The 13,403-nt window shown below is 46.3% G+C and overlaps 1 protein-coding gene across 1 annotated transcript in view; it reads left to right on the top strand.

The window, feature by feature from the left end:
* Positions 1–13,403, top strand: part of LOC119381025 (CD109 antigen) — a 43,933-nt gene that overhangs the window by 7,630 nt on the left and 22,900 nt on the right. Inside the window, exons 6-12 of the mRNA XM_037649022.2 lie at positions 140–328; positions 1,858–1,927; positions 3,852–4,032; positions 5,608–5,685; positions 6,889–7,066; positions 8,765–8,994; positions 13,025–13,186. Of these exons, the coding sequence (XP_037504950.2) occupies positions 140–328; positions 1,858–1,927; positions 3,852–4,032; positions 5,608–5,685; positions 6,889–7,066; positions 8,765–8,994; positions 13,025–13,186 (1,088 nt within the window). The remainder of the gene's footprint in view (positions 1–139; positions 329–1,857; positions 1,928–3,851; positions 4,033–5,607; positions 5,686–6,888; positions 7,067–8,764; positions 8,995–13,024; positions 13,187–13,403) is intronic.

Raw genomic sequence — 13,403 nt, 5'->3', positions numbered from 1 at the left:
CTTACTTGTACATTAATTAACGCACTATTTATCACTGTTGATTACGTGAAAAAAAAAATACCGTCCTGTTTATTTGTTTGTTTTGCGTTCAGCGTCTTCGAAGATATTTCTCCTCAAGCTCTCATTGCCTTGATTGCAGGAGACATTGTCGGAACACCCCTAGACGGAGACGTGGAACCAGAGGAATTCGGATTCTCAGTGGCCACGAAATCGGGCGAGCATGCCATGTTCAGTTTCGCCTATCAAGTTATCCGACTCACTTATTTGCGTCTCACTGACCAGCTGACTCGTGACATCGCAAAGCCTATCTTCGAGAAACTGAACAAAGGTACGCATACTCATGGTAGAGTATCACGCGGAGCATGCACCGGTTGCTCGATTCCATGCAGCACCAATGTCGCAAGCGTTTACTTGTCACAAAGACGGCCTGTGCATCCGGTTGCGGCGGATGCGAATGTTGGGCGAGCTGAGATGGCTGGTCGCTTCGTGTGCGCTGTCTATCCGCTCCCCTAATTTTGGAGGTCGGGTTCTCTCGGAGAAGTGTTGAAGCGAGTGGCATTTCCTTACCTATGCATGCGCTCTTCCTCATGCCAAATTTGTGAGAGCGAGTGTTCGCAGTCATCGAGTGAGATCTGTGCTTATTGGCCTGCACGTGCGTGACACCATGCTTGTTAGTTTAATTACCAGGGGTACGTTTATGCGACACACAGACAAAACCGGAGACATATCGAATCCGAATGGGATCGCCAAACATTTCGCTATATCGATAACTCGAAATACAGAATATGTCTCCCTGAAACTTGTCGGAAAATTCCGCACGTCTCGGTTACTTAAGCAGAAATTTGCCGACTTGTCTGTTCAAGGCCACGCAAACGTGCAGCGCTCATGTCAGACCGGGAGACATTTCGCGTTCTGGAGTAGCATGACGGTCCTTTTCTTCAATAACGAACGCCGCGGGCAGTATGCTTCACTGCGTAGCGACTAGTTATCTGTGCCATCAGCATCCTTTACTGCATTACACTACCGTTCTGAGGCGAAGCTTGTTAAAGCGCTTCAAACATGGTTAAGACGGCGCTTAAAATGGTGGGACAAATAAAGAGTACATACAGGATCGGCATTCGTCCTGTGCAGTTTTATTTGTCCCGCCGTTATAAGGGCCGCTTTAACCACGTTTCATCAAGCCAACAGTCAACTAGCCCAATCGACTAGCCCAGAGCGCAAACGAAAGCGTTGCTGCTTGAGCCATCTATTTACAAACACGCTCCTTGCTCAGTTTTCCTCCACTGCCCTGCACATTCAGTGACCTGTTTGGCAATTCGTCGGTACCAATATTTCTGATGACGCACGAGATAATCGCAAGCCAGCCAGGAGAAGTGCACTTGGAGGGGCGCACCGCGGCGAAGCATTCTCTATGTCGAACGCGAAGTCAACGGGAGTTCGGTATACTCACCGTACAGTACCGTACTTTTGCGTGGGATATTCAAGGTCATGTTATAATCGTATTCGTTTTATCCGGAATCATTCTATAAGGTTGAAAAAACTACAAATGTTACTTTGGGCACTTGTCTAATACGTTGCTATCGCTGCCAGTGCAGTCACCTTTCGGGAGAAGCTGAGTGTTTTTAAACAGTCCCATTATATATTGAATCGTCGTCGGTGCAACTGCCAGAGAAGTTTGGCTGGAATAGTCAGCGAAAACCATGTCCGGAAACTTGAAAATCCTAATTTGCTAGACACCCTGGAGGGAGCAGCTGTCCTTTTCTTTGAGTTCTCGCCGTTTCGATGCACCACAGTATTACCCGTGGAAGAACGAAAGCGAATAATACACTGGTGTTTTTTTTTTTTTTTCACTTCCAGCCTACGTTTATCAGAGTTCCTACTTCAAGAACGGTGCGTTCACCATGTTCAAGAAGGAGCCCAGTGTTTGGTGAGTCGATAGCCTCGTGAATCCTATTCTCCGCATGATGTTGCAGCGAACCGCAGTTTATGCTCCTTGCCTGGTTTTCGCAACACGGAATACATGGCTGGGACCACGACTACACGCCCGGTGTCAGTCGAATAAGGTGTGCTTGCCTACAGGTTCACACTAGTATAATGCTAACTCCTGGAGAGCCGCCATTGTAGGTTGTAGTGTACGTTTACATAAGCCCTGGACAATCGCACAGTCATACGCTTAAGAGATGTGTGATATACATCCGCCGCGGGTTATTCGCGACACATACGCAGGGTATGCACTAAGCGTCTACAAAGAAAGGGGACCAGCTGGTGTGAATTATAAAGGCACATAACATCCGTAGTCGCAAGAGTAATTAAATTTCGTTTCTAAGAGTTCTCTGATACAAAGTATAGTCTTGAACTCGCTGTTTTAAAAATTGTGGGGCAAAAAGCGAAAGCAAAGTTTGAAAAAAATTCTAAGTGGCGGGGGTTCTCTGTGGTCAAACATTCACGATCCGCGAACTGTCTCTATCGATGCAGCTGCAAATAAAACTTTCATATATGTATATTGATCAGGTCATTGCGATAATATTGATTATATTTCAGAATAATAGAACTGCACGTCATTTTCTTCTGTCATGATAACCTGCTCGCTACCCGTCATGTACTGAAATACAGTACAGGCTGGGACAGCCCTTACACCTTCCGTCACCTGGTCCTGGCTTCGAACGCCTGAAAACCCAGTGAATTGTATAAAATGTGCAGTTAGACCTATACGGTTGACATTCATCACTTGTGATGACTCTGCCTAGGGATGTTCGCCTCAGCACAGTCAATAAAGCATCCCTGAAACGATGCATACTGTTGCCATTAAGCGAAATTTTCGAAGTACGAAATTCGCGAGGGAGTTTTCTTGTGGCTTTTCCATTCACAGGTGAATTAAGGCGATCGACATGGTCGTCCCAGCATCGAAATATCCACCAGATACTTGATATGAATGAAAAACAATGGCAGCTGTGAAAAAATTATCTTAATTTTGTACTCCCGAAAGTTTTGGTTAGGGGTTAGATATGCAAATCGCTTCAACGTTTTAATTTTCATTCTTATTTGAGGCTTAGGAATGTGCTTAGCTTACTTTGAGGGAGAGTGATCAAGGCGTACGTGCACTGATACACGGTGCTAAGGAAGGCAGCTGCTGTCTTGACGAAGACAAGTCCACTTGTCGAAACGTTGGCTTCAGAAACACTACACGTTCAACGATTTCTCATTGCTTCAAGCATCCATCTTTCCCTGAACTTCTTTCTTATTTAGCTTAGCTCAGTATTTCGAGGTTAACTTGTGGTCGTGTACCACGAAGCAGAGATGAGAAGGTCATCTGCATGGAGCTGAAGCATTCGCATTCTTCCTATTCGCAGTGTGGCTGAACCTCTGTGTTGTAAGTCATAATCACAAGAAGTACAACAGAACAGCCAGAGGTGTTCCATTGTACTTAAATACATGCGATATTGTACAGAAGCAAAAAAAAAAAAAAACTCCGGAGTTTTTTTGCACAAGTGCACAAAACTGCCTCTTGAAGTCTAAAAGCAGGCTGCTAGGAAATTATTTGTTTAGGTGGGAGGAGGTGGGGCGAAGGGATGGGTTTCGACTACGATGAACTAACCGCTCTTGCAGGCTGCTACTTGGATCTGCCATGTCGCTGGTATGTCCTCGTGTGTTGCATCGTCGCTTCTGATCGCGTCCCTTATGCCCAACGTTATAGACTCTTGCAGGCTGCACACGTTGGCAGCGAAAATATTAAGATTCTTCAGCGACACCAACAGGTCTCATAACCGTGCGTTCTGTATAATGCATTTGCTTCGCCACTCTTCTCTGGCGAGTCACTGAAGGGGTCACTTCTCATGGTCATGGAAACACAGGCTGACAGCCTTCAGCTTGCGGATGTACATGCTGGCAGTGTTCCCGGATTGGGAGCACGACATCTACATAGACCCGCGGCTCATCACGCAAGGGGTCCACTTCCTGCTCAAGCACCAGGATACCAACGGCGCTTTTTACGAAACCACACGGTACCCGTGGAACCGCAGGATGAGATCAGAGGTACACGACGTTCACCTATCATTATAGTAGTCTAACTAGCTCTGTTTTCTTTGTTTTTTTTTTTCTTGACTGGACATGTTTGCTTGTTCACCCGTTCGCAGCATCATAACCTGTATCCCTAGCTGTGCTGGGGCTAGTGATATCAGGGACGCACCGTTAGAAGACGGCTTGATTCTGTGGGTTGTGCAGAAGCTGTAGCTCCCTAAAAGTGTAGTTCCCTAAAAAAGAAAGAAAAAGCGTGGTGAGCATGAGGTAGGGAGCAGCATCCCGATTATGGGTACGTGCTCGCTGGAAATTCCTGAAAGACCACGGGGCAGCCGCATAAGCACGAATAGAAACGAAAGTCATAAGTTAAGAAGCGGGCCGGACGTGTCCGTTTGGAGAATTTTCCAATGATTGCAGGAGCGTCTTACACTTGGAGTGGCGGGCGAAGTTCTCAAGTACAAGTAGGTCACTGTGGCCAAGATTTCATACTTATTGTTAGCTTCAAACTGCCGTTCGCAGTTATTAATGACATCAAATAGCTTTCATAAATAATTTTGTTTATATCCAGTTGAGCTATGCACACATATGTGGGCATTCTTCTAGCTGCAACGTAGGTGCTTGATAAATACATATATGTCTCTACACGAACAAAAGTAATAAAGTGGAGAGCACAAGGGAAGAGTTCACTTCTGGGGTTTCTGCGAATGGTTCAAGAAACGTTTAAGCAGATCAGCCATAGCGCTCACATTCATATGGTCGTTAATATTCTGCGTGAGCCGTAAGGCCTGCACTTTGGTCCCAAATAACCAGACGATAGTCATCAATGCTGTGCGAAAGCGTTGAGGCGGAAAATTGGCACTTTAGACGTGTAGCGAGAAATTCACTATCAAATAAAATATGGATCGCTGGTCCTTGCAGCACCACACTTCCAGGGCTTGCATAGCACAGTCGAGTAAAGGAATCGTGGCACGAACGGTTTAGCATTGAGCGGGGAACCGACTTGTAACGGCCGAGCGCCTTTGACTTCGTTCGTGCATTTATGCGTCTTTGTCCTTCCTTTTTTTTTTGTGCGCGTGCGAGAGAGTCCGATTTATAAAGGCAAACAGCGTTGAAACACCGCCTGCTAGCGATCGTGCTGCAACGATCAGCATGGAGAGTGAAAGAAGCAGTTTTCGATAGCATAAGCATACTGTGCTTTCGTGTAGGCAAATTTAGTACCCGCATTGACGGACAGGCGTCCAGTTTTTGTTCTGACTGGACATCTGCGGCCTAAAACGTGGGAGCACATGTCCGTGCATTGCGTCCGGCTGGATGAGTCGAACTGCGGGAATCTTTGACGCATGCGCTTGTATGTCGTGAATAAAGATATGTAACTTTTGTGGGATTCCTACAGGAATGTGTCGTAGCGCGCACAGGACGCCAACAGGTCTCCATACATTATTGTTTTCGCAATTGCCCAAGTAATTTAAGTTTTCTATATTGTTGGCCACAACAACAGTTGCCGAAACTTTCATGGAGATTGTCCTGTTCGTCTACTTAAATGTCGTCAGTCGAGAAAAAAAAAAGCACAGTGTTTTTTTTTCTTTGCAGGCGCACAACAAGGACAAGAACATCACCTTGACCGCCCAAGTTGTTCTCACTCTCTCAAAGATTTCCGATCTCACTGGAGTAAGTACAGACACCTTGAAGTACTTAGATTATTACATTAAGCAGCAAAGCTTTTTGTTCAATCTAAACATGTTACGTGTGGTTACAATATGACGGCATTAACTAAACAAGAAAAATATTCTAGGCACTTTAAAGTGTTACGTGTGGTTACAATATGACGGCATTAACTAAACAAGAAAAATATTCTAGGCACTTTAAAGTACAAGAAATTTCAATTATCTGATTTTTTTATTTACATCTGATATTTATTCCTCAGTGATATATCTGAGCGTAATAGCGATATATCTGAGCGGGGTCTCACCGCTGCCACCGAAATGTAACGGGCGTTCGGCGTCTTGAACGTGATCGCAGCGGAAAACCATACACTCTAGTTCCAACCGAACCAACCCCTCGACCCACTACTACTCTCCTACCCGTCTTTTCCCTTCTTATCGTCTTCTTTCACTCGTGGCGTTCTTTGGCGCCGTTACAATATGTATACCTGTTGTCTTCCTTAGCATCCTTACTTAATTCGTAATCTTTTTTTTTTTGCTTAAATGTAAACGTTTTTACAGAGATTTGTCTGGCTGTGTGAAAGAATCCTAGGTGGTGCTGAAATTGTTTCAGTGGTAGTTTTCAGATAAACCCGACATTTCGGGAGCCATTCGGTCCCTTCCTCAGGAGTGGACTGTATCGGTTGTGGAAGCGGCGTCGCTTCTTCTCCCTTCTTGCAGCGAATAGCGCACGAGGCAATGCCTTGGTGTTTTGTAGAACTCTGTCAATTGACACGTGCGCTTCCTGTTTGAATGAATTCGCAACGTCGCGCATGTTTCTGCTGAAGCGCTTGTGTCTTCTTCGTTCTGCGGCGTTTTTGGGTCGTTTCGTCTGCTCATCGTATCTCCAGAGCTATTCATGCTACAGTACACTAGGCGCTATGAAAGACATCTCAACACGCAGTGTAGTTGCACGTAACTATGCATCGGACATCATGCTACATACCAATCGTTGTTTGCCGACCTAGGCGTTGCTGTCACGTGTCGTAATCCCGGCAGTTGGTAAATAAGGCTGTTCGTGAAATAAAATGCGCTACGACGAGTGAACTTTGAAGTAAGACGCAGTCAGCATTACGAGATCGTTGCCCTGTCTTAATTGTCCACTCATAATTTGAGCAAGCGATTACACGGCGTTGATGTTAAATAAAGTCACGTGTATCTCAATGAGCAGGGCACTCGTGAGCGGGCCAATACAGCCAAGCGAGACGCAGTGCGCTATCTGGAGACACAACTGGCTCAAGTGAGAGACCCGTACACCGTAGCCCTGACAACGTACGCCCTCTTCGAGGCTGGTTCCAGCGAAGCGCAGTTCGGCTACAACCTGCTCCACTCCTTGAAGAGAGACGCCGGTATGATTTGTTTCCTCTCATTGCTGCAAAGTACACTAAGTTGAATGAAAATGTTAATTGTTGATTTAGCGTCAATTATCTTATGCAAACGTGTTGTGTTGGCTTACAGACTATTTATTTATTTATTTATTTATTTATTTATTTATTTATTTATTTATTTATGTTCCGTTTGACATACTTCCAAGACCTAAGATGCGCCGCAGTAGCCCAACGGCATTGTACTACTGAGCTCGCGCGCGGGTTCAATTCCGTCTATCATGGCTGCATTTCGATGCAGACAAAAAGAAGAAGAAAGAGAGAAAAAAGGACCTCTCTTGGTACTAAGACTTAATTGCACGATAACGAACCTCAGACCGTCAAAGTTATTACGAAGTCACCCATTACAGAATTCCACCAAATCAGATTGTGGTATTAGTGCGATCTGATCAGTTAAGGCCCGAGGGCTGGTTTCGGAGAGCAAAGAATTGTTACACACATTGTCACGACAAAACTTCACATTAGCTTCTGAAGTTATGGTCCGAACGCAAGGATATATACATCGGAGGAAAAAAAATCTTTTAGAGCTGTATTATAGCGACAGTTTTTGTGGAGCAGACAAGAGAAAAATGAAAAAAAAAGGGGGCGAGAACATTTCCGACGCGGTGACAGTTCGGGTCGGGTGAGCATGGTCTTCATGGATGAAAAATTGGCGCGAATAGTGCATTTTGGTAACAAAAGCAGCCCTATTCTGGACGAACTTAAGAGCAATAGGATGTGTCATGGGAACGGTGTGATTAAAGGATCGGAAATAGCGCATCTATACTTTATATTATGGCGAACAAGTGTTTTATTACATCGGAGTATAAAAGCGGCCGGAGCACCTTCAATAAAGTCTAGTTGAAAGTCAGCGCTCTTTCCTGTGTGTCGTTTTCTTTTCCTACTGATGTTGCGCTGTAACCACGATATTTAGCATTGTTAGCAACACAGTCAACATGCATGCGCCAAGAAAGATCGCAAGGGACGCGGATGCGAAGGTAAGAGGGTAAGGCGTTACAGGATCTAGTGCCATGTCATCGATATAATACGTACTGCTGCTGTTATTGCGATTCTAATGAGTTATTCGCATGCTCTTACACTCCTTCACATTTAGTCCCGTGGGCAATTTTTTTACACAATGTAGATACGTTGTTAAAGTCTTCCTGAAGCTTCTGAGAATCTGACGGGTTGGTTTTCTTTAAGTAACGCCATCGTCAGCAAAATTATAATAGACATATTAAGTGGGGCAGGAAGGGGGGGGGGGTTAATGTAGTTGAGAAAGAGCAAAGGGCTCAAGACAGATCCTTGTGGGACACCGAATGAAACCTGTGAAGTAGTGCATGAACGATTCATAGCAGTTTCGTAGTATATGCGGTTAGGAATGAAGTCTTCAGTCGGATACGCAAAGTCTCCACACAAATGAAACTTCTTCGTCTCACATTCGGACACAACTTATTTATTTTTGGTTTCGCCCAAGCAAATTGACGTATAACACTTGACTGCCTGAAAGGCTCTCTCGCTACCTTTGCGCCTGACACTGTGCGTGATTCCTGGTATTGAGGCGTTTAGCAGATGAAATTTTGTGTTGGACGTCTTGCGAACGTTGATCAACAGACGCAGTTGCAAGAGGCCGGTACTATGCGCATAGCTTGATGTGTCGCTTGATCTGCGGTTTGGTTGCAGAGGGAGCCATCTACTGGAGCAGCGTGCCCATTCCGCCACCCGTGATCGTGATCCAGAGCCAGCGGCCGTACCTGATTCCCCGGATGCCGCACCCGGAGGACTCGTCTGCCGTAGAGGCCACGGCGTACGCCTTGCAATCCTACCTCAAGCAGGGTGGCGTCTTCCAGGATCAGATTGTCCGCTGGCTGAACCGGATGCGTTCCACCGACTACGGCTTCATCGGCACGCAGGTAAGCAATCGGTTTTCACCGTTACGATTATTTCGCCCGACATAGTCTTGTTAAGCGGTCAGTGTTGGGTGCCCTGTTGCATTCGTTTACATCTGGTGTGGTGACTAAACAGTTATGGAGTTTTGCTGCGAAGCGCAAAGTCAGAAGACTGCTTCACAGCGTTCACGTTCCTATCGGAGGACACTGTGAAAACGTTCGTGATTTTAGCGCATGGTACACAGCTGTTGTCCATAAGTAATCGTAGCGCTCCGTTTCGACATCTATGACAATTAAAGCATTGCTTTCGGCCGCGAAATTCCAATTTTAAACAATCTAACTCGTTTACAATGAACTAGCGCACCATCGGCGAGAGCACATTATTGCACTGGAAACCTTCTTAGAATTCGCCTATGAGAGCACACGTAAGGAGTGAACTGTGCCTTTAGGCCACTTCGCATGGTGTTGCTCCTAAGGGGAACGTTTCCCTTCGTACAACTAACTGTCTTCCGTGGTGATACAATGGTTACAGTGTTCGGCTGCTAACCCAGAGGTCGCGGCTTCGATCCCGGCCGCGACGGACACATTTCGATGGAAACGATGGAGGCGCACAGTACACGGGCCCTCGCCCGTGTAATGTGCGATGTCAGTGCATGTTGGAGAACACCAGATGGTCAAAATTTCCGGATCTCTCCGCTATTGGGTGCGTCACGATCATATCGTGGTTCTGGCGAGTAAAACCGCCGATATTACATTGTTATGCCCTCGTACAACGCCATTTTCAGCTGACCTTTCAACGCAAGTCAAGTACATGGCTTCTCGGGGTTTTTCAACAGCGGGGCTGTTTAACCTGGAGGTAAGGCCGTTGATATCCGCACAAAACTCGGCTGATGCGAAATCCGCATTACAAGCCCTTCATTCATGCTCAAGAAAAGGACAACATTACGTATTGGCTTCCGGAATCATACAAGCATTCGATATCACGCAGCGGAATGGTCACTCTATCCGCCTCGTGCGCTGCTGCTTTCAGTGGTACTGGTGGCGCCACCAACGGCGGACGGTGGCGATAGGTGGATATGCGCGGCTCAGAGAAGCCGTGGGTAAAGCGCCTGTTACTCTCAGTTTTTCTATTCATGTTTCATTCTGGTTTGATATTTGTACTGCCGACGCTGCTCCACTAGACAACCATGCCGTCTGTTACGTCCATTGTTCTATATTATTTGTTTTAAAATGACAGGCCCGTTTTTTTATGCGTGCGCGCGATGTACTGCGTACGTTTCTTTCGTGCATGTGTCCAAGTTGTTTGCGTGATCTGTTAACACAGATGAAATAAAAATTGTTGCAGTACAAAACAGCATTCTTGTTTTATTGAACACCCCAAACAGTACAACAATGACTATTACGGTTGTATGCCTGCTTAAGAAACGCACAAAAGACACGCGATTTTATCTTCGCCCAACACTCGTAGCACTCAACTAGGCCAAGAAAACCAAAATCTAACTTGCTGAACGTTTTAACAGCCGTCACACAGCTGCATAATAATGCGTGAAAGTACTGTAGCAAATGACCAACAAACATTCACACAGCGTTTTTTTTTTTTTGTTGAGACCGTATTAACATATGAGAAAGTTCTAACTGCATTGCAATCACATATTTCGGAATATCTAATCACTTTCACCATTGAAGCCACAATCCTCTAACACATGCGCTTTAAATTGAGCATGGCATTACTCAGACTTATATAGGAAATGCGCACGCGTGGCATTACTCAGATTTATATAGGAAATGCGCACGCGTGCAATGTATCTCGTATGCTAGATTCTCCTTTGGTACGTGCAGCTCAAAATAAAATGCGATTCTAGAAGTAATGTTCGTGGAGTAGCGAGCATATAGAAGGGCAACTACTTACAGCTTCACTTACCTTTGCAAAAACGGTATTCCAATTGCAATTCAATATTAACCGACGCAACAACGATAACAACACACTTGTTGCACACAGGCGTACCAGGTTGACGCTCGAGGCCAAGCGCGGTATTTTAAGTGTAGCACAATCGTGCGCGTACAGTACGCTAGAATATTCTGGCACAATGTCGTCAAGCTTGCAGTCACTTCAGCGGTTCCCACGATGTAGCACCAGTTGACGTCCTCGCGTCATCAAACTTCTACGACGCCGAGAACTACGCACGCTGCTGACTTGGAAAAACGTCTTGCAGGAGGCCATCTTGTCCCGCAACCAACGGACAAAAGTACACAACTGAGGCGTCTGAAACATTGCCGTTGATGAGATGGCAGCTGAACGAAATCAGGGCTCATCGTCCGACGTGTGGCCACCGCCTTAACACAATATTAACGTTGGAACGTTCAAGGAAGACGCGACGAGCCCAGCCGGTCTTGTCGGGTGCGCTACAGCCACTACAGCACAGTGCACAGCGCGCGCTCTGGCGCGCCCTCACGGCCACCGAAAGAAATAAAAGAAAGTGGAGAGAGGAGTTAGCTTGGAGCATGGCCAGTCGTTGGAAGCAAGAGGACGTGTTGCGTCGTCGGTGTGGCGTATGGTCGAGAGATGGCGCTAGTTTGTTTTTGCGCAACGAAATCTCAAACTTGATTCAAAATGCATGGGATCCTATGGGGGGTTGGGAGAGGGTACAACCGCCTTAGCCGAGCGGTGGCGCCACCATACCGATGCACGAGGCGGATCATCTTCCAATGGGTACCTGGACACTGTGGCTTGGCAGGCAACGTGCTAGCTGATGCTGCAGCAAAAGCCGCTGCTGATAACAGCGCCGTTTTCGTAAAAATTCCGTATTCGCGAAGTGACGTGAACTCTTTGTTAAGATCGCTTATGCGAGAGTTCACGACAACTTACTGGTCTAACCCAGACCATCGGCATAGGCGTTTGCGGGAAACAAACCCTCACATGACCTTTCGACTCCCGGCTAAAATTAAGCGCCGCCACGCCAGTCTGCTGCATCGGATTCGACTAGGCGTCGCCTTCACTCGACGCTACGCGCACCTTATCGGCAGTGCGGACAGCCCGAACTGTGAGCGCTGCCAAGTAGATGAAACTTTAGCCCATATATTGTGCGACTGCCCTCTGTACGTGTCCGAACGGAAGACGCTGGCTTTAACGTTGGCCGGCATCGGTGTGAACACTCTAAGTGAGACTAATCTGTTGTCCGCAATGTCCGACCAGACAGCATCACCGACTGCTACAAGAGCATTCATAGATTTTATCAAGAGTACAGGACTTGACGATAGACTTTAAGAAGACCACTGTGTTTCGTCGTAATTGTACATACGCATTACCTCTTCCTGTCCCCATCATCATCTTCATTACTCTTTTTCCCCTTCCCCTTTTCCCCTGTGCAGAGCAGCAGGCTAGAGCGCTCAAGCTCAGGCCAACCTCTCTGCCTTCTAATAAATTTGCTCTATCTATCGGCGGGTATGCGCCAAAGAAAGCGAGTATGTGCCAAGCAGCTCCTAGCATAGCATAGCAATGGAAAGTATAGTAGAGCAAGGGGGTGGGAAAGGGAAGTGAGGGTGAAGAGGAAGGAAAGGAGGAGGGAAGAGGGCATAGCATGGCATAGTTTTGTATAGTATAGTTTAGCAAGGGGTTAAGAAAGGGAAGTGAGGGTGAGGAGAGGGGAAAGAAGGTGGGGAAAAGGTGAAACAGCATAGCCTTGTATAGTATATAGTATAGTATAGCAGGGGTGGGAAAGGGAAGTGAGTTAGTGTGAGGAGGACAGATGCTGAGTGAGGAGGAGGAAGAGAAGGAGGGGAGAGAGTAAAGCATTGTAGCATAGCCTTGTATAGTATAGTATAAGCAAGGGGGTGAGAAAGGAAAGTCAGCGTGGGGAGGAGGGAAAGGGGAAGGGGAGAGGATGAAGCATAGCCTTGTATAGTATAGTATAGCAAGGGGATGGGAAAGGGAAGTGAGGGTGAGGAGGAGGGAAAGGAGGAGAAGGCCACCAGCTCCGCTGTTTCCTCAATCTTCGCGCCACTAGTGCGTAGCTGCGCCAATTTTTAACATTTGTTTTTATTTTGCATATTTCAGGACACGCTCGCGGCTCTGGAGGCCCTGACGCAGTACTCATTCCGAACGCATGTCCGAGGCATTACAGAGATGAAACTAACCGTGGAATCTTCATCAAACCCAGGATATCCCAGCACGTTGCGGATATCCAAAGACGACTTGGCGCGCAGAAAAGTATTCGATGTGAGTATGGTGATGTTCCTTCAAGTAAAAATTTGGGCATCTTTTTACAAGGAGCAGTTTAACGTGAATACCACGAAAAAAAAAAACACATTACGTATGTAGCGTATAGTAATTCATTCACGACCAGCGTACCTGTTGTTTATTTATAAATTTCTAGCATGTGAAGGCCATATCTATAGCTTGCATCCTCCAATGAGCACAATCATGTGATTAATCG

This window comes from Rhipicephalus sanguineus, chromosome 1 (genome assembly GCF_013339695.2).
Source record: "Rhipicephalus sanguineus isolate Rsan-2018 chromosome 1, BIME_Rsan_1.4, whole genome shotgun sequence".
In the NCBI taxonomy this organism is placed as follows: domain Eukaryota; kingdom Metazoa; phylum Arthropoda; class Arachnida; order Ixodida; family Ixodidae; genus Rhipicephalus; species Rhipicephalus sanguineus.
This window is presented reverse-complemented; position numbering and strand designations above follow the sequence as displayed.